At 34.9% G+C, this 21,964-nt stretch overlaps 1 protein-coding gene and 1 pseudogene across 1 annotated transcript; both read left to right on the top strand.

Moving 5' to 3' along the window:
* Nucleotides 1–793: 793 nt before the first annotated feature.
* On the top strand, nucleotides 794–1,716 carry LOC114419227 (extensin-like). Its single transcript, XM_028384868.1, has one exon. It carries the CDS (start codon nucleotides 1,063–1,065, stop codon nucleotides 1,507–1,509), a length of 447 nt encoding a protein of 148 aa, XP_028240669.1. The 5' UTR covers nucleotides 794–1,062; the 3' UTR covers nucleotides 1,510–1,716.
* Nucleotides 1,717–6,917: 5,201 nt separating this feature from the next.
* Nucleotides 6,918–19,971, top strand: LOC114420537 (annotated as a pseudogene).
* The last annotated feature ends 1,993 nt before the right edge of the window (nucleotides 19,972–21,964 follow it).

Below are 21,964 nucleotides of genomic sequence, written 5' to 3'. Positions count from 1 at the left end.
AATCATTTGCTAATATTATTCGATCCAAAAACCATGTGGCCACATGCAGAATACCTACAAGAGAAGGTTTGTCATGTGAACTTAAAGAAGCTTCATCAAATAGAATATACAAAGGTTCCGAAAATTCAGTTCTCAAAAGAAAAAGAAATTACTTTATCATCTTCTGAAGCCTCACACTTTGGAGTAGCTTTTGCTGATGACTCTTTTTCTACTATGATGTCTAGTTTGCTTAAAAAATTTGCATCTATATAATATGTACGCTAACACTAAACAATGAATCTGGATCAATAATACGGATTTTTCATAATTTGAATGAAATAAAATCAATTATAATTTGGCACACCTTATTATATTTTTTCTCACATCATTCATCACATTTTTCACTCAAACATGCACGATTCATTGAAGTGTCAAATAATTAATTTATTGTGAATTGAAATTAGGATTTTGTTAACCAAAGACATTAGTTAAAGAATTAAAATAGAAAAATATTTTATATAAATCATAATAAAATAATATAATTTTTTATCTCCTAATAACAATATTTTTATTTTAAATTTCTTAACAAATCTACTTTCCATTAGCCTTTATCTGGAAATTATACCGATGAAAGATAAAAATTGATAGTTAGAGATTAAACCTAAGCGTGCCAAAACTCAGCCACCAATAGTGGCATATTAGATTAATGCTAATAATTGAGGTCTTATGGATTTGTTTGTATGATGGAGCCCACAATAAACACTAATTGCCACATGCTAGTGGGGGATTATATTTCACAAGATAGAACCCCTAGAAAGGACCATTAGAGAAAGTGCCATCCTCCCTTTTCCGTCCTCTAGAAAACCAAATTCATTATTATAACCCTAACTCAAAAGGCCCTTTACCCATAGTTTACATTTCCCGTGCACCTAACAACGTAAGAAATCCATCATTACTACCCCCACCTCTTCCTTTCCATTCCTCTCTCCAGAAGTCCTAGCCCTACAATCTCAAAGACAAACCCATCATTCAAAGTCATAACCGATACCTAAAATCCTCATTCCAATCAAAACCAACCCCACCATGCCCACAAAATTAAGTCATCAAATTAAAGCACCGATGATCCTCAATTTGATCCTTGTGCTTATTTGTGTCACTACTCCAATCAAAGGTGAGAAATCAAGGAAGCTTGATGAGGTCACAAACGGTAATGAGAAGTGCACACCATGTGAAGGTGGTTACACCCCATCACCACCAATAGAGTATTTATCACCACCACCACCAATAGAGTATTTTTCACCGCCACCACCAATTGTGTATCCATCACCACCACCCCCTTCACCCAAGAAACCACCAACGAAGTATTGCCCTCCACCACCATCATCAGCATATTTGTACATGACGGGTCCACCGGGGAACTTGTATCCCGTTGATGAGAATTTTAGTGGAGCTAGTTCCAACCGCCACCATAGTTTCGCTGTTTTCTTGCCACTTTTAGTTGGCTTGTTGTGCATGATGGCCTTTTGGTGATCAGCTTATCAAGAAATTAATTCAGGCCTAGAAGAATTCATGGATTACCAATTAAGGTCTCACATAAGGTAAAGTACGGGAGAATTTTGTACTCAAGTAATTTTATTGTTTGAAATTAATGTTCCCTTCTTCGTTTAATTTGTGATCCCAATCTGTACTATAATAGCAATAATCCTTATAATGGCAATAATCTTTTGCTAGCTAATTTGTGAGAAGTGTTTTTCTCTCTTATTTTTGCCCGTTATCTTGTCCAAACACTAATAAGTTTCTGGGTCTTTTCTGGTTTATTTTCACGAAATTTCTTAAATGAGAGTAGGAAAAATAAATTTAAATTATATAACCGTACATAAATTATAAAAAACTTAAAGTTATACAGTCGTTTAAAAAGTCATAATATTACTGGAATACGCATAGTGTATATATATATATATATATATATATATATATATATATATATATATATATATATATATATATATATATATATATATAAAAGATATTTTTTATTCATGAGTGAGATGTGTTAGTTTAAATAATTGATTATAAATAAATTATCAAAATTCAAAATTATATATCGCATTTGTAATAACCAGCATCTCGTTGATAGACGACAAGGTTTTTTTTAGTGAAGATTAACACAAAATTAATAGATATAAATACTCACACAAGTGTTATAGTAAAAAAAATATTTATAATAAAAATATAATAATTAATAATATCTTTGCTTCTTTTTATAAGAAATAAATATGTAAAAATACACTAAACCTATTTCTTATAATTAAGAAGAAAAAAAACAGAGGTAATAAAAAAAATGTTCTCCCTTACTACATGTAAAAGTTGGGTTCTGAGTGCATGTTAGCTATTGCAACATTGCAGGTTCAACGTCACAAAACCCAATAATGCTAAATTGTCGCAATTCTTGTGAATAAATTATCATGAATGCTTATGGGTCACCTACCCACCATTATGCATTTTTTTTTCCATTCACGTCTCTCCAGTCTCCATTATGAAAAAAGAAAAAAAAAATTCTTTTACAGGGTCCACGGTTTGCTATGGATAATGTCTCTTAGGTGTGTTTTGTACTCTCTTTTTTAACCCGTATACACTGTGTTACAACAAAAAACCTCCCTAGTTATATGGATTAGTAGTTTCGCAATATTATGGCATTAATATCTTCAGAATATTGAACAGCCACCCACTAACTAGCATTAACTACATCCCACCAAATTAGCCATCAACAATCCAAAACAAAATCCCACAAATCAAGACTTCCTAATCTCAAAGCATCTCTACACCCCCAATTGTAAATACATTTGTTAATTAGAGCAATGAATCAATCACTTGTTGAATAGTAATCCCCTGAAACATACAACGCATAGCACCATCTTCCTAGAAAACCTCCACTTCCATCTTCCCTCCCACCATCTTCCTAGAAAGCCTCCACTTCCATCTTCCCTCCCACTAGTAAACCTGCCATCCCAACATACAAATCCTAGGATTAATGCACCATTGAACAAAAGAAGCTTCAAATACCGTATCATAATTCTGAATCCAAGACCATGCTTGGAACGAGATCTGATGCAAAATCTGTTAAAAAATAATAGCGCATGAAATTACTAATCAAGAGTAGGGTAAATTGGTTTTAAAACAATTTTAGACTCAAATAAAAAAATTTCCCAAAATCTTTTCCTTTAATTCAAGAGAGTAGGATATGTTACAAACACCTTTATATTTTCTTTCAACACAGCTTATGTTTTAAACAAAAATACCAAACAAATATAAAAAACCAAGTGTTAAGAACCATAACCAATAAGCAATAAAGATATAAAGGGATAGAGAAAAAGATACACAATTTATACTGATTCGATTTCTAGGAAATATACATCCAATTGATTCATAGTAACCCACTAAGTTAGGATCTTTCCTCTATAATCTAAGTTACCACCAAACTCACAAGCAAACACACACTGTAAATGCCTAAATGCTTGAAAACCTACTAAGAACTAAACCTACATGTAGAAAACCCACTACATGCACACCATTGGAAAAACCTACTTAATGAAAACGAAAATCAGAAATGCAAATTAATGAAATTCACTTGATATGTGAAAGATGTGAAAACATTTTCTTTGAAGTATTAACTTCCCTTCATGGTCCTTTGCAAAGATCCATTGCACCCTATGTAAAATGATGTTTCCAATTAAGGATCAAAGTGGTGATGACACCCAAAGGTTCTAAAACTCTCTCAATGAAAATTGTAGTGTAAAATATGAGAGAAAAAGTGTCACACAAAGTCCTTTGAAAAAATCAATACTTTTATAGTCTTAGAACAGATATAGTCGATTGTCCCCAAGAGATAGTAGACTAAATTATTCTTTGCATCACCTGGGTTTCCTGATGAACAGATAGTTGATTATATTACCATATTGTCAACTGTTGGTGAAAGTGGAAACTCATGAAACCCGATATAATCGATTAGATACTAAAGATAGTTGACTAAATGCGAACCAATCTCAATTCTAAAAGAACAAAAGATTGATCTAGTCTACTATATCAGCATATAGTCGATTATATTGATGCAGAGTTGAAACTTAGTGATTTTAAAAACTAAGTTACAAGTGTTTCAACTCTTCAAGGCTAACAACATGCAATGTCAATCATTTAGAACATGTTGAATAACATTTCCTAGTCTAGGATGCATGTATGCATGACACTACTAAAAATTATAGATTTAACAACGCATGGTTAACATTGATTTTTTACAAAAACCGATATTAACAAGAGCATGATGGCATTTTCGTAAATAACTAGAATTTCTTAACATCGGTTTTGAAAAAATTGATGTTAACTAGTTGGTGTTAACATCGGTTTTGTCAAAACTCAATGTTAACATTAATTAGTTAACATCGGTTTCGGAAAAATCAATGTTAAGTTTAGAACGTTAACATCGGTTATTCAAAAAATGATGTTAATATCAACTAGTTAACATCGGTTTTTTATAAAACCGATGTTAACTAAAAAAAACCAATAATGTTGTGTTATCTATAAATTAAAACCCCAACCTTTTTTTCCCTGCGAGCTCAGTCTCGCAAACCCTTTCTCCCTCACTAGCAAGACCTTCCTTGTCACCACTCACAACACTGCAATTTGCAACCTTTCACCGTCGTCTCCTCTTCACCATCAGTCCTTACGTGTCACCATCGGTGCCGCTGAACCTACAACTGCTCAACGAGTTGGGGTTCGTCACTGCCGCGAGTTTGAGCATCATTGGAGTCCGACATCAGTGATTGAGGTACGTGGTTGCTTTTTTTTTTTCTCATTCTGAGCATTCCTTAGACTTCAATTCTAAAAACTCTTGTGAGCATCTGTTGGGGTACATGGCTGCTTCTTTTCTGATTCTAAGCATCTTGGACTTCTGAAAACTCTTCTAAGCATCCCTTGGTCTCAAAAAGTTTGAATCCTCTTCATCACTCACTTGAAGATACAATTTGTTGAGGTACGTGATTGGGAATGTTGTTCACTTAGGTTTCACTATGAGTACTTTAGGCATTTTGATGCATTAAAATGAACTTTGTTAAGTTGTTTATAATATAGAGGATTAGAGGAGATATTGAGTGCACAAAAACTGATATATTCTTGGTTGTCAACAAAAACTGAAAAGAAAATCACTTAATTATGCACCTCTGTTTTTCAAATTAATTTATCTTTGTTTGTTGAATTTTGTTCACAATCTAGATAGCCCCCCCCCCCCCCCCCTCCTTCAAGTTCACCGATCATGCATTGAGAGAGATTATATCATTATTGAATCATCTTTTTCTTCCAACACTACACCTCATTTCAGGTAAATATAACACATCTATAACTGAAGTGTAAAGTTTGATCTAGATATTGTTGTAGCATATAAAATCTATAATACGTTAAGTAGTAACTCTCTTGTCCATTGGAAATGTGAATGAATCCTTTTTAACAATTTGTAATTGATGAAAAGAGTTGTATCATCTTTTTATTTGTACCATGTTAATTGGAATTGACAAGTAAAATACTTCTAGAAGACTCTGACCTATTTTACTATTTTAATATGACTATCTTTTGCACCAATGTTACTCTCAAAGCTAATTTGGTACAAATGAATAAAATCTTTAATTAAAATCATTACCTACAAAATTACTACAAAATATATCAAGAAAAATGTGTGATTTAGGGAAGTCTTAAAGGATTATTTTCATTTAGTGTAAAAAAAGTAAAATGCAATCATGATGGAAAATACATCCACGTATGATTCTTTAGTGACTATCTTCCATAATCACCGGTCATCCAATCCTATAATTCAGACTTTTTCCACCATAACATAGGAAGAGAGAGTGCTCTAAAAGAGGGTGATTTTTTTTTTGGCGCGTGTGTGTTAATTGGAGGTCCAAGCTCCTAGTGAGTAAAAGAAAAAGAAACAAGTGAGCAACATGTCCTATTCATCCTCCAGCTTTTTTGTACCCTAGTCATAGTTCTAGTACTACCTCTTATTCCAACCCAAAAAAGTCATACTCCAATTAAAATGCTTAAGCAGTTACGTGCGGCGGCTTGCTTACTGACTTCGAGGGTCAGCTCCTCCAGAATAATAAAAAAGAAGAAGAAGATAAGCTGGCTTCGAGGCAGTAGAACCTCCAGAGGAAGAAGAAGACACAAAGAAGAAGAGGTAATCTGTATATTTCTCATTGATTTCCTTGCTTGTTATTTACATATATATATAGGCTTCCTAATCATAGAAAAGCTTCTAGAATGATCTGCAATAACAGAATTTGTTAGTGCTTGTCCCCTAAAGCAGACAACATCAAGCAATAATATTCCTCGTGGTGCCTTCCTCTACTGAACGATCTCACCATTCTTCTTTTCTTTTGGGCTTTGCTTCCTCCCGTACCCCTAGTTTGCTATTTCGACCTCTGCCCCTGCTGTTATCTTTCCTTCCCTAACACTCCCTGCCCCATCAAAAACACCTTGTCCTCAAGGTGTTGGGGCTACAACCATGGCTCCAAAATTTGAACCGGGATCCCAAATTAAAATGGGTGAAGGAATGAGGGAGTGAAGATGAGTGCTGCAGAAGTGGAGCCATTCGGCATCGTCGATAGTAACGACGGAGGGAAGGAAATGGTGGTCGAGCTTCATGTCCGTGGCTATGGCAATGAACATGACGGAAGGGAATAAGTCGAGGTCGGAGAGGAGGATGTGGTGGCTGGGGAAGGACGTCTGGGGCTTGCTATCAACAGGGAGCTGGACGACACCAATGGTAAGTGGAGCCGGTAAAGGTATGGGGTGTTGCGGCATGAGTGTGGGCCATGGCGGCGAAGATGGTATGGTCGTGGATGTAGTGAGCGTGGGAGACTGAGTTGGCTGGAGCGGCGGATGTGGCACCAGAAATGGCGGAGGTAGCGGTGGAGTCAATGGCGGAGTCTACAGCAAAGGCAGTAATGGTGTGAAACTAGGTGTTATGGGTGCGGAGCATGGGAACTGAGGAGGGTAGTGGTGGTCGGGTCGCCAAGGCAGTCGTAGGAGAAGGGCGTCCAATCGGGCGTCCAGGCGGCGTGTAGCGGCATCAAGTTTGGCCAGGGCGGCCTCGAGGCAATCCTCAGTGGCAGACAAAAATTCAAGGTGGTGTGGTGGTTGTTGTGTGGGATAGTGGAGGGTTCTGTATGATGAGTAGTGTGGTTGGTGGTAGGCAGGCATGGAAGCTCCGTACGGCGAGTGACAGCCATGGAAGCTTCGTACGGTGAGTGGCAGCCATGGAAGGCGGCCATGGGCTCTCAATGAAAGCACCAAATTGTTACGTGTTGCGGCTTGCTTACTGACTTTGAGGGTCAGCTCCTCCAGAATAATAAGAAAGAAGAAGATAAGCTGTAGATGCAATTGCTTTTGATGTTTTGATGATGATCATGATGATATGATATAAATGGGCTCTTCAAGATTAAATTCAAGACAATACTTCAAGATACTTCAAGATTACAAGTCACAGCATCAAGATGATCACTAGTATATTAGGAAGGGAATTCCTAGTTGAATTAGCAAAAGGTTTGGCCAAGTGATTTAAATTAAAAAAGTGTTTCTCAAAGGTTTTACTCTCTGGTAATCGATTACCAGAGGATGTAATCGATTACCAGTGGCCAAATATATTTTATAACAGCTACTAAAATTTGAATTCGAAATTTTAGACTGTGTAATCGATTACACAATTTTGGCAATCGATTACCAGCAGTTAGTAAACGTTTTTAATTCAAATTTTAAAAGCTGTAATCGATTACACAATTACTGTAATCGATTACCAGACAGGATTTTCAGAAAAATAATTTTAAGAGTCACAACTTTTCAAAGGCTTTATTCATGACCACTAATGGTCTATATATATGTGACTTAAACACGAAATTGCTAAGAGTTTTTCAGAACAACAAGTGTTTATCCTCTCAAAGAGAAAAATCATTTTATCCTCTTAAGTATTCCTTGGCCAATTCAATTGCAATTCATTAAGGAATTATTTGAGTGCTCAATCTGTAAAATCCATCTCTTTCTAGAGAGATTTGTTCTTCTTCTTCTTCTCATTCTCTAAGGGATTAAGAGACCGTGAGTCTCTTGTTGTAAAGGAATTCTAAACACAAAGGAAGGATTGTCCTTGTGTGTTTAGAACTTGTAAAAGGAATTTACAAGATAGTGGAACTCTCAAGCGGGTTGCTTGGAGACTGGACGTAGGCACAAGGGTGTGGCCGAACCAGTATAAAACTGAGTTTGCATTTTCTCTTCCCTTAATCTCCTTTATTTATTATTGCTTTATATTCATATTCAAATTGTTTTATTTGAATTAATATTTTAGAAGATTGTCATTAAGGGAATTCATAACTTGAATAAAAAGTGAAATAGATTTTTAATTAGGGGAAGTAGTTTGGAATATCTTAATTCAACCCCCCCCCTTCTTAAGATATCTGAGGCCACTTGTCTAACAAGTGGTATCAGAGCTTCATTCTTGTATAAAGTTTAGATGCTTCAAGAAAAAGATGGCCTCAGCAAATTCCTTATTTCCAGAAGGGAATTCTATCAATAGACCTCCAATCTTTAATGGAGAGGGTTACCACTATTGGAAAACCCGAATGCAAATTTTTATTGAGGCAATAGATCTAAATATCTGGGAAGCCATAGAAATAGGGCCTTATATACCCACCACAGTAGAAAGAGTTTCAATAGATGGTAGTTCATCAAGTGAAAGCATAACCATAGAAAAACCTAGAGATAGATGGTCTGAAGAGGATAGAAAACGAGTACAATACAACTTAAAAGCCAAAAACATAATAACATCTGCCCTGGGAATGGATGAATATTTCAGGGTTTCAAATTGTAAGAGTGCTAAGGAAATGTGGGACACTCTTCGATTAACACATGAAGGAACTATAGATGTTAAAAGATCTAGGATAAATGCACTAACTCATGAGTATGAATTATTTAGAATGAATGCAAATGAAAATATTCAAAGCATGAAAAAGAGATTTACACATATAGTAAATCATCTAGCAGCCTTAGGCAAAGAATTTCAAAATGAAGATCTCATAAACAAGGTGTTAAGATGTTTAAGTAGAGAATGGCAACCCAAAGTAACGGCCATTTCTGAATCAAGAGATTTGTCTAATATGTCCCTTGCCACTTTATTTGGAAAGTTGCAGGAACACGAGATGGAACTATTGAGATTACATCAACACGAAGAAAACGACAAGAAAAAGAAAGGAATTGCTCTTAAAGCATCATCCTCAATTCAAGAAGAAAGTGATCATGATAATGATCCAGATGATGATGATGATCTAAGTTTGTTTGTAAGAAGATTCAACAAGTTTCTTAAAGTAAGAGGAAATCAGAGGCGACCCAATTTTAAATCAAAGAGAAGGACTGAAAATTCATCCTCTACTTTAAAATGCTTTGAATGCAATCAACCTGGACATCTGAGGGTTGATTGTCCCATCTTCAAGAAAAAGATGGAAAAATCTGAAAAGAAAAATCATAGTGAAAAGAAACTGAAGAAAGCATACATCACATGGGATGAAAATGATTTAGAATCCTCTGAAGATTCTGAAAATGAAGAGATAAATCTCTGCCTTATGGCTAAAAGTTACGAAAGTGATGAAGAGGTAACATCTTCAAATAACTTATCTATTTCTTTTGATGAATTGCAAGATGCATTTGCTGATTTGCATAAAGAATCAATTAAACTTGCAAAATTAGTTTCATCATCAAAGAAAACAATTTCAAATTTAGAAAATGAAATTTCGAAATTAAACAAAGAATTAGATCTTCTTAGAAATGAAGTCTCAATTTCTAAAACAAATGAAAAAGTTAATATCTCCACTATTAATGACAAGAAAATAACAGATTCTTGTAGTTGTTGTGATAAATATGTAAAAGAAATTAAAGAGTTGAAAAATTCACTTGCAAAATTTTCATATAGTAGAAATAATTTAGATGTTATATTAAGTAAACAAAGATATGTGTCTAATAAAAATGGACTAGGGTATAAATCTGAAAAACAACAAAAGTTTCATAAAAAATTTTCCACTTCCACACAAAAATGTAATTCTAATTCTATCACTTGTTTTTACTGTGGAAGAAGAGGACATGGCATATCAACTTGCTACTTCAAGAAAAATTACAGTAACATTAAAATGATATGGGTCCCAAAAGGATCCTCAGTTTATACTAACATACAAGGACCCAATAAAATTTGGGTACCTAAGTCAAAAACTTGATTATGCAGGTATCTTTGAGAAAGAAGTGGTACATAGATAGCGGATGCTCAAAACATATGACTGGAGATGCATCAAATTTTACACATATCTCTCCGAAGAAAAGCGGGCATGTAACATATGGTGACAACAACAAAGGTAGAATTCTTGGAGTGGGTAAAATAGGTACAAATTCTTCAAACTCCATTGAAAATGTTCTACTTGTTGAAGGCCTTAAGCACAACCTGCTTAGCGTTAGTCAATTATGCGACAAAGGCTATCTAGTATCATTTGATTCTCAGAAATGTCTTATAGAACATAAGCATGACATTAATATAAAGCATGTGGGACAAGAGTCAATAATGTTTACATGATAGACTTAAGCATAAAACAAGAAAACAATCATTGCTTTCTTAGTAAAGATGATGATACATGGTTATGGCATAAAAGAATTGCTCACATAAACATGGATCACTTAAATAAATTAATTTCAAAAGATTTAGTAGTTGGTTTGCCTAAATTGAAATTTGAAAAAGATAAACTATGTGATGCATGTCAAAAGGGCAAACAAACAAGAGTCTCATTCAAACCTAAAAATGTTGTTTCAACCACTCGACCCTTACAGTTATTGCATATGGATCTATTTGGTCCATCTAGAACCATGAGTTTTGGAGGAAATTACTATGCTCTAGTTATAGTTGATGATTTCTCTAGATATACTTGGACATTATTTATTACACATAAAAGTGATTCATTCCAAGCATTTAGGAAACTTGCTAAAGTCATACAAAACAAGAAAAATCTCAAGATTGCATCCATTAGAAGTGATCATGGGGGTGAATTTGAAAATAAAGATTTTGAATTATTTTGTGATGAACATGGTATTGAACATAATTTTTCTGCACCAAGAACTCCTCAACAAAATGGAGTTGTTGAGAGGAAAAATAGGTCATTGGAAGAAATTGCAAGAACTTTATTAAATGATACTTCTCTTCCAAAGTATTTTTGGGCTGAAGCTATCAATACTGCATGTTACATCATGAATAGGGCCTTGATAAGACCCATTTTAAAGAAAACCCATATGAATTGTATAATGGTAGAAAACCTAATATTTCTCATCTACATGTTTTTGGTTGCAAGTGCTTTGTACTTAATAATGGTAAAGATAATCTAGGAAAATTCGATGCAAAATCTGATGAAGGCATTTTTCTTGGATATTCATTACAAAGCAAAGCATATAGGATATATAATAAAAGAACTATGAATATCGAGGAATCCATTCATGTTACCTTTGATGAATCTAATGCTATCTTGTCAAGAAAAAATATGCTAGATGACATTGCAGATTCTTTAGAACATATGAATATTAATGAAAAAGATTCCAAAGGAAATGATAAAGGAAACAATGAAGATCCTCCAGAAGATGTCAAATCCAATAATGAACTTCCAAGAGAATGGAAAGTTTCAAGAGATCATCCCCTCGACAACATTATTGGTGATATCTCAAAAGGGGTAACAACTAGACATTCTCTTAAAGATTTATGCAATAATATGGCTTTTGTATCCATGATTGAACCTAAAAATATAAAAGAAGCCATAGTAGATGATAATTGGATCATTGCCATGCAAGAAGAACTAAACCAATTTGAAAGAAACAATGTGTGGAAATTAGTAGAAAAACCTGAAAATTATCCTGTCATAGGAACAAAATGGGTTTTTAGAAATAAATTAGATGAACATGGTATAATTATTAGAAATAAAGCCAGGTTAGTAGCAAAAGGGTATAATCAAGAAGAGGGAATAGACTATGAAGAAACATATGCTCCTGTTGCAAGATTAGAAGCCATTAGAATGCTTTTGGCATATGCATCCATAATGGACTTTAAACTTTATCAAATGGATGTTAAGAGTGCCTTTCTAAATGGTTTAATTCAAGAAGAGGTATATGTTGAACAACCCCCTGGTTTTGAAATTCCTGATAAACCAAACCATGTTTATAAATTACAAAAGGCTCTTTATGGTTTGAAACAAGCCCCTAGGGCGTGGTATGAACGCTTAAGCAATTTTCTTCTAGAAAAAGATTTCTCCAGAGGTAAAGTGGATACCACATTGTTCATAAAGAAAAAGCATAATGATATTTTGTTGGTTCAAATATATGTTGATGATATAATTTTTGGATCCACTAATGATTCATTGTGCAAGGAGTTTTCCCTTGATATGCAAAGTGAATTTGAAATGTCAATGATGGGAGAACTAAAGTACTTTCTGGGATTACAAATCAAGCAAACTCAAGAAGGTATATTCATCAATCAATCCAAGTACTGCAAGGAATTGATCAAAAGATTTGGGATGGATAGTGCAAAACACATGTCTACACCGATGAGCACTAATTGTTACTTAGATAAAGATGAATCTGGTCAGTCTATAGACATAAAACAATATCGAGGTATGATCGGATCTCTTCTTTATTTATCTGCTAGTAGACCTGATATTATGTTTTGTGTATGTATGTGTGCTAGGTTTCAATCCAACCCCAAACAATCACATTTAAGTGCAGTAAAGAGAATCATGAGATATCTATTAGGAACAATCAATTTAGGATTATGGTATCCTAAGAATTCAACATGTAACTTAATAGGATATTCTGATTCTGATTTTGCCGGATCTAAAACTAATAGAAAAAGTACAAGTGGAACTTGTCAATTTATTGGATCGGCTCTTGTCTCATGGCATAGTAAGAAACAAAACAGTGTTGCTTTATCTACTGCTGAAGCGGAGTATATCTCTGCCGGTAGTTGTTGTGCACAGATTTTATGGATGAAGCAACAATTATCTGACTATGGTATCATTCTTGATCGCATACCTATTAAGTGTGATAATACTAGTGCCATAAATCTATCCAAAAACCCAGTTCAACACTCTAGAACTAAACATATAGAGATTAGACACCACTTTCTTAGAGATCTTGTGCTAAAGGGAGATTGTGTATTAGAATTTGTTGATACTAAGAATCAACTTGCTGATATTTTCACTAAACCTCTCCCCAAGGAAGTGTTCTTCTCTATTAGAAGAGAATTAGGTCTCTTAGATGTAAAAGATTTAGAAAAATAGGGATTGATTGGTTGATTGATTGGTTGATTTACTCTTACCTTTTGATTGTAGATTATTTTGTTTGTTTGATCTTATTTGAATTCTTGTTTTTATGATAGAATTTATGATTTCTTGTATATATAATAATTGAATGATTGAATTTAGTATATTAGGGGTGATAATTAATCATATAGGGTGTATTTTAGCATAAACATAGATATTCTCTTAAGAAAATAGCCTAGGATAGGCTCTGGTAATCAATTACCATCCAGTGTAACCGATTACACATGAACAGGCAGCCTGTAATCGATTACAACATCCTGTAATCGATTACCAGTAGGCTTATTGGTCCTGTAATCGATTACCAATACCTGTAATTGATTACAATACGTCATCTTCTATAAATACTCACGAAATCAGAGCTGCTGCGCAGCCAAAGCCTCCTCCACGTTTTCCTCCATACCTAGAACTTCAAATCTTCGATTCTCACTCAATTCTTCACCAAATCACGTCCCGTAAAGCTCAATCTTCCTCTTTTTCACTCCTCTTTCACTTCCACCGATCAAAATCCATAAAAACTTCATCAAATGGCAGAGCCATCAAAGAAGAGAAAGGGATCATCCTCCACCGCTGCTGCTGCTGCCCATCGTCGCCACGGTCCATCCGGAGCACCCACAACACCTATTCCTCCTTCTTTGTCATCTCCAAGATCATCAACATTGTTTTCATCCGATGATCAGCGTCTACGGTACCTTTCTCAGTTTTCTTCTAGAATAATCTTAGACCCTAAGTACCTAGACGTAGAATTCTTTAATGATGAAACGTTTGATTGTTATCAAGTGTTTCAAAATTCTGGTCTTGTTGATTTCATGTCATTAAAATTGCCATATTATCCTGAACTTGTAAAGGTCTTCTACTGCAATTTAAAAATTCAGGATGGTATTATTATGTCTGAGGTGCATGGTACTTCTATGGTCATTGACCATTCACTATTCTTTTCTTTGACTCATTTACCCAGTCAAGGTGCACCTTTTGAGGGCACCATTGTTGATGACTGAAAATTCGATTATTCAAGTCATGATGCTCGTCGCATGGTCTACAATGATCAAGCTGAAATGACCGGTAGATTGTTGGCCGGGTCATTAACATTTGATAATCGCATCATGCATTATATCATTGTTAGAATTTTGCTTCCTCGGTCTTCAAATTTAGCACAAGCCTCTGAGGAGGATTTGATTCTTATGTGGGCTTTTCTTACCGGTCGTCAGATCGACTGGGCCCATTTGGTTCGGTACCGAATGCATAAGGCATTACGGGCCAATGCACCTCTTCCTTATCCACATTTGATTACTCTATTTTTGCGTCATTTTCAAATTCCGCTTGATGATGAACCCTTTGTTCAAGTCAAGCGTTCCTTTGCAATTGGTGCTGGTGCAGTGACCTCCTTTGGGTATCGTAAAGATCGGAATGGACAATGGCTGAAGAAGGATGCACTCCCTCCTCAAGATGAACGTACTCCTTCACCTCCCCCTCAACGTGAAGATTCTGCACTCATGAATGAAGTCCTCTCCGAATTACGGGGTCTTCGTTCTTATGTTGGTGACCGCTTCGACTCGTTAGATTCACGCTTTGCCGGTATGGACATTCGCCTTACACAGCTTGAAGAGGATGTCGGATACATTCGTTAGAGTTTCGATCTTCCTCCACCACCTCCGTCTTCTTAGATTTTAGTTTCTGATTATATGTCTTTTATAAGCCGTGTATTTTGGCTTTTAGTTTCTTAGAATTTACATTATTATGCTAAGTACTTTGCTTATTTATATTGTGGTTTTTTAAATTTCAGTCTTGGATATTTTGTGGTTGTTGACATTTTATGTTATTTGGATTCTGGTTTGATTATTTCTTGTTTGTGAGTTTGGATTATTGTGGTTTATACTCTGATATTTATCTCGTTCTACTCCACTGTTATATATCTGTGTTGCTTCCCGAGTTCTTTGGCTTTTTGATGTTGCCAAAGGGGGAGAAAAGGTTGGTTGTAGAAAAATGTTGGTTGTAGAAAAAGCTTAACAACCTTAAAAATCAATTGATCATAAATTCCGAAATATAGGGGGAGTAAACGCATATACAATTGGTTGTTGCTTGCTTTAATCTTGATTTCAGGTATTGTATTGTCATCATCAAAAAGGGGGAGATTGTAGATGCAATTGCTTTTGATGTTTTGATGATGATCATGATGATATGATGTAAATGGGCTTTTCAAGATTAAATTCAAGACAATACTTCAAGATACTTCAAGATTACAAGTCACAGCATCAAGATGATCACTAGTATATTAGGAAGGGAATTCCTAATTGAATTAGCAAAAGGTTTGGCCAAGTGATTTAAATTAAAAAAGTGTTTCTCAAAGGTTTTACTCTCTGGTAATCGATTACCAGAGGATGTAATCGATTACCAGTGGCCAAATATATTTTATAACAGCTACTAAAATTTGAATTCGAAATTTTAGACTGTGTAATCGATTACACAATTTTGGTAATCGATTACCAGCAGTTAGTAAACGTTTTTAATTCAAATTTTAAAAGCTGTAATCGATTACACAATTACTGTAATCGATTACCAGACAGGATTTTCAGAAAAATAATTTTAAGAGTCACAACTTTTCAAAGGCTTTATTCATGACCACCAATGGTCTATATATATGTGACTTAAACACGAAATTGCTAAGAGTTTTTCAGAACAACAAGTGTTTATCCTCTCAAAGAGCAAAATCATTTTATCCTCTTAAGTATTCCTTGGCCAATTCAATTGCAATTCATTAAGGAATTATTTGAGTGCTCAATCTGTAAAATCCATCTCTTTCTAGAGAGATTTGTTCTTCTTCTTCTTCTCATTCTCTAAGGGATTAAGAGACCGTGAGTCTCTTGTTGTAAAGGAATTCTAAACACAAAGGAAGGATTGTCCTTGTGTGTTTAGAACTTGTAAAAGGAATTTACAAGATAGTGGAACTCTCAAGCGGGTTGCTTGGGGACTGGACGTAGGCACAAGGGTGTGGCCGAACCAGTATAAAACTGAGTTTGCATTTTCTCTTCCCTTAATCTCCTTTATTTATTATTGCTTTATATTCATATTCAAATTGTTTTATTTGAATTAATATTTTAGAAGATTGTCATTAAGGGAATTCATAACTTGAATAAAAAGTGAAATAGATTTTTATTTAGGGGAAATAGTTTGGAATATCTTAATTCAACCCCCCCTTCTTAAGATATCTGAGGCCACTTGTCTAACATAAGCTGACTTCGAGGCACCAGAACCTCCAGAGGAAGAAGAAGACACAAAGAAGAAGAGGTAATTTGTATATTTCTCATTGATTTCCTTGTTTGTTATTTACACACATATATTAAAATATTTTACAAAATTTTTTTATTCTAAAATCGAATAGAAAAAAGAAAATCTTTCTTTTCACTAACCTCTAGTAATATATATATATATATATATATATATATATATATATATATATATATATATATATATATATATAGGCTTCCTAATAACAGAAAAGCTTCTAGAATGATCTGCAATAACAGAATTTGTTAGTGCTTGTCCCCTAAAGCAGACAACATCAAGCAAGGATATTCCTCGTGGTGCCTTCCTTTGCTGAACGATCTCACCATTCTTCTTTTCTTTTGGGCTTTGCTTTCTCCCGTACCCCTGGTTTGCTATTTCGACCTCTGCCCCTGCAGTTATGTTTCCTTCCCTAACAACACACTAATTGCTTATTAATACTTATAAAAATAATAGGATTGATGGAACATTAAGGCATTAACTACACGTCTCTTTCTAATGCTTTAATGTCTGATCTACATACGTGCTTGTATTGGATGAACTTCCAAATCAAAAGACCAGCGCAAATGGAAAGCCACAGGGCTATGACCCATAGGCGTTTCCAATTGTCCTGCACGAAGTATGCTAGTGCCCGAAAGCCCCGTTTGATGGGGTTGTACTCCTTTGTAGGGACTAGTTTCTGGCTCAGCATTTGGCTCAGTATCCCGCTATCGGTGGTTATGTGGGTTGATTGTGCTGGGGCTTGCAGAAGAAGCATTTCCAAGTTGTATAACTGCATGAGACCACACATTTACTTTAGGGAACATTTTTCATAATAATTGAGCTTAATTAAAAGGACATAAACTTAAGTAGTTGACACAAGTTTTTAGTAAGAACTAAATATTTTAGTTTAGGTACGTAGGTACGTAACTACTAACTTATCAAAACTATATCCAGTCAAAATAAATAAATAAAAGTACAAAACTAAGTTCATGATATATATTTACTAACTCAAAATATGAGGCTTTTAAGTCACGTGGGGTTATTCTATGAATATTAAGTAATTACTATTAGTTTGATCATATTATTAGTTAGTGTTGATTAACCACTATTCCTATAAAATAAGATTCTTGAAGTCTCAAAAAATTGATAATAAGATTATTTTTAAGAGTACTCTATTTCTGGTCATTCAATTTAATAGCTTTTATCATATTATCATAGTATTGTTAATAATTTCTTCATATATCCGAAATATTGATTAATAAAAAATTACAGCCTTTTTCACTTAGGCTGGTCCAGTTTTAATGAGGCCTCAGCCGGTTAGGAGGCACTACTATGTGCAAGGATACCGATCAACTAATCCGTAAGTCTCTTACGGATTAGCTGATCCGTATGAAGTCCAATCCGATTTTTTTTAAATTTTTTTTTTCAAAAATATCTGTTAGAATTAATTTAAAATTAATGATTCAAGCAAGAATCAAACCTGTGACTTTTAAGTTATTAGACACTCTAATCAACTGAGCTAATAAGTCAATTATGTTTTAAAATAAATAATGTTGTTATACATAAGACTAAAATTTCTAATGTATATTTAATGTGCATGTAAATTTAAATGATAAATTTTATGACAATTAATTTTGATATAACTCATATGAATTATTTAATCCATATATTTTTTATAAATAAAAAATATTTACTATTAAAAAAATTAATTTATTAATAAAGTAAAAAAACATTTTTGAAAAATTAAAAAAAAAACACTTACAGATCACGTAATCCGTATGTAATTTCTGCAATTCTTATTTACTATCTTTCTTTATCTATTATTTTAAATTCTTTATCTGTTGCTTGTAAATTGGGTTTGCATTAATCTAAGTACAAACAAAGTCCCTGTGGATTCGACACTCGGACTTCCGAGTACTTTACTACTTGTGACAAATTTGATACACTTGCCAACGAGTTAACAAGTTTTTGGCGCCGTTGCCGAGGACTTTGTTTTTCGTACTTGATTAATTGCATATTCCAATTTTAAAGCAATTAGTTTTCACTTTTTATTTTACTTTTTTATCTATTAATTTTTTTTGTTGCTTCATTTTATTTTTCAATTTTTTTCTTTCTTTATTCATTCTTATTTTATTCTTTTCTTTTGTTAAAAAAATTTTAAAAATAAAAAATATTTAAGTTTAATTTTGTTTCTGTGATAACGTGCACGGTAGTTGTTTCTTTTGTGAACAATGCACATTCCTTCTTTGAAAAATGCACTATGGCAGAAGATTGTCCACAGAGGGTGACGCTAGAGGATTACTCTAGTCCAATTATACCTTAATACTTCACTAGCATAGCCAGACCAGAGGTGTAGGCGGCCAACATCTCATATCCACATTCCCCCATCCAGCTGATTCAAGGGAATCTATTTCACGACCTACCAAGTGAAGATCCGTACGCACGTCTAGCCACATACATCGACATTTGCAACACGTTGAAGATAGAAGGAGTGCCTGAAGATTCCATCCGCCTCAACTTATTTTGTTTCTCGTTGGCCGGTAAAGCAAAAATATGGCTTCGCTCGTTTAAGGGGAATAGCCTGTGCACATGGGATGAGGTGGTGGAGAAATTCTTGAAGAAATACATCCCAGAATCAAAGACCACTGAAGGGAAGATGGAAATCTCTTCATTCCATCAATTTCCTGACGAATCCCTCAGGGAGGCACTCAACCATTTCCACGGACTACTCAGGAAGATGCCTACACATGGGTACAGTGAACCGGTACAATTGAACATCTTCATAGATGGTCTGCGACCACAATCAAAGCAATTACTAGATGCATCCGCAGGAGGGAAGATCAAGCTAAAGACACCGGAGGAGGCAATGGAACTCATAGAAAGCATGGCGGCTAGTGATCACGCCATTCTTCGTGATCGCACATATGCACCAACAAAGAGAAGCCTTCTAGAACTCACCACTCAAGATGTAACCTTAGCTCGGAACAAGCTGTTGTCCCGACAAATAAAAGCCCTAATAGAGACCCTCAGCAAGCTTCCACAACAATTACAAGCAGTAAGTCCTTCTCATTCTTCTGTTATGCAGGTAGGGGAATGTCACAAATGTGGAGGAACACACGAGCCTGGGCAATGCATAGTCCAACAAGATCCTTCCAAAGAGGTAAATTACATGGGAGTACAAAATCATCATGGATTCCAAGGGTACCACCAGGGAGGACCATCAGGATTCAATCACGGCCCACCAGGATTCAACCAAGGAAGGAATTTTACACAAGGTTCAAGCTGGAGGAGTCATCCAGGGAATTAGTACAACAAGGAGCACAAGAGTCAGTCGCCCTATCAGCATCCTAGCCAGGTAGTCATCAAGAGAAGCCCACTAACATAGAAGAGTTGCTAATACAGTTCATGCAGGAAACAAAGTCACATCTGAAGAGCACTGATGCAGCAATTCAGAATTTGGAAGTTCAAATTGGCCAATTAGCTCAAGAAAAAGCTGAAAGGCCTTTCAGGGCCAACACAGAGAAGAACCCAAAGGAAGAGTGCAAGGAAGTTCTGACCAGAAGCCAGAAAAGAGCACAAGAGGAGGGTGAAGCAGAAGAAGACCAGTCTGAGGAAGGAAGGACAGACAGAGATGAAGAGAAAGAAGAAGATAAGAAAGAAGAAGAAGGATAAAAGAAGGAAGAGGAAGAAAAAAGTGAGGAGAAAGCACAACAATGGGAGAAGTACTCACAAGTAGAAATTCAACGAGAAAGTATTCTCCAAGTCAATACCCCTCCTCATCAACTGATTGTCAAGGAAGAAAGGCATAGAGAACATACAAAAGTCTTAAGTGTCATTCTTTCCTTGATCGCTACCACTTCTCTTGCAATAACGTGGAAGGTGCTTCCAGAATACACGAGTTTCATGACATCTTTAGCTAAAAGGCGAAAATGCAAGGAGGATGTGTTCTAGTGACCTTCATGCCACCTTGAAGGCATTTGACTCATCAAGCTAATGACGTTAAAGAAGCACTTACTGGGAGGCAACCCAGGATTTCTTACCTTATCTAGCTTTTAGTTAATCACATTTTGTTTTTTTAGGATAGTTGTGTTATTTCTTTTCTTTATTTTGATTTTGTGCATTTTAATTTCAACAATTTAATTCCAGTAGTTTAAATTTAGTCATTGAATAAAAATTGCATGATATTTGTCAAGTCACTATTTAGTCTTTTTCTGAAGGATTCAACACTTGAAATGCTGCATAACAATTGTGAAAATACTGGTTTCTTGGAAGCAAGAGTCAGTCAAACAGTGGAACATGAATCACAAAGAGAGAAAAGGTTAGCTTGATGGAAAGAGATCATGGTCCGGTAAGCCAATAACTTTATCTTGTCCCGGTGAGCTGTGTGAACTTAATTATGAGAGAACGTTTGTTTTTAAATTCCTAATTTTGTATCATTCTTAGACTGTTAGATTATTTGCATAAGGTGGATATGATCAAGGCCATGTTTCTTTTTATTTTAGCCACTTAGCCAAAAAGCCAACCTTTGATAATAGTTTATCCCTTGCTCCTTATTTGAGCCAAAAATGGTAATCGTGTTTTTTTGTAAAACCCTTAAGCCTACTTTAATTATCTCCTACCTTTTTCTAGGGTTTAAGAGAGCATAAAGATCTTAGTTATGATATGCTCCTAATTTGGGGGAGGATTAAAAAAAAATGTCTCAGGATGGTAAAACAACACACAATAAGGCACCTTAAAAAAAAGCTTGTAAGCCCAAAGTTTCTTTTAAAAAAAAAAGGAGATGAATCCTAAAAAGAAAAGAAAAAAAAAAGAAAGAAAGAAAAAAGAAAAAAAAAAGAAAGAGAAGAATAAATAAGGGCAGAAAATAAATTGGTGCCATAAGTGTTGTTAGAACAATAAATTGAGGCTGAAAAATAAATAAGCCTAGGCAGAATAAATGGAAGTCTTTCTAGGATAAATGCTCTCTTATAGCCCTAATTTTTGAAATCCCAGAAAAACCATAATTTCTTTGATTAGCAAGGCCACATTACAAGCCAATAAAAGTCCTTAGTGATCCACCAAGTGTAAGCAAGATGACTTTAATTGAGATGAAGTGAAAAATTGGGAACATTAATTGCAGATCATAGAATTTTAAACACTAACCCGAGACACTTGTGCGCAGAGAGAAAAACTAAAGCCTTGTGAGGAAAAGTGAGGCAAGCTGACTTGATTGATTTTTGCTACTAACGAATTCTATCTCAATGTTTGTTTATGCTTCCATTACAAGATCATGGCAAATGCAAGAAGGTCCAGCTAAGAGA

The sequence above is a fragment of the Glycine soja genome, chromosome 7 (assembly GCF_004193775.1).
Source record: "Glycine soja cultivar W05 chromosome 7, ASM419377v2, whole genome shotgun sequence".
NCBI classification, from domain to species: Eukaryota; Viridiplantae; Streptophyta; class Magnoliopsida; order Fabales; family Fabaceae; genus Glycine; species Glycine soja.
Note: the sequence above shows the minus strand (reverse complement) of the source record. Positions and strands in the feature narration are given on the sequence as shown.

Coding starts and splice junctions, on each gene's coding strand:
- LOC114419227 (XM_028384868.1), top strand. CDS start 1,063: ATGCCCACAAAATTAAGTCATCAAATTAAAGCACCGATGATCCTCAAT.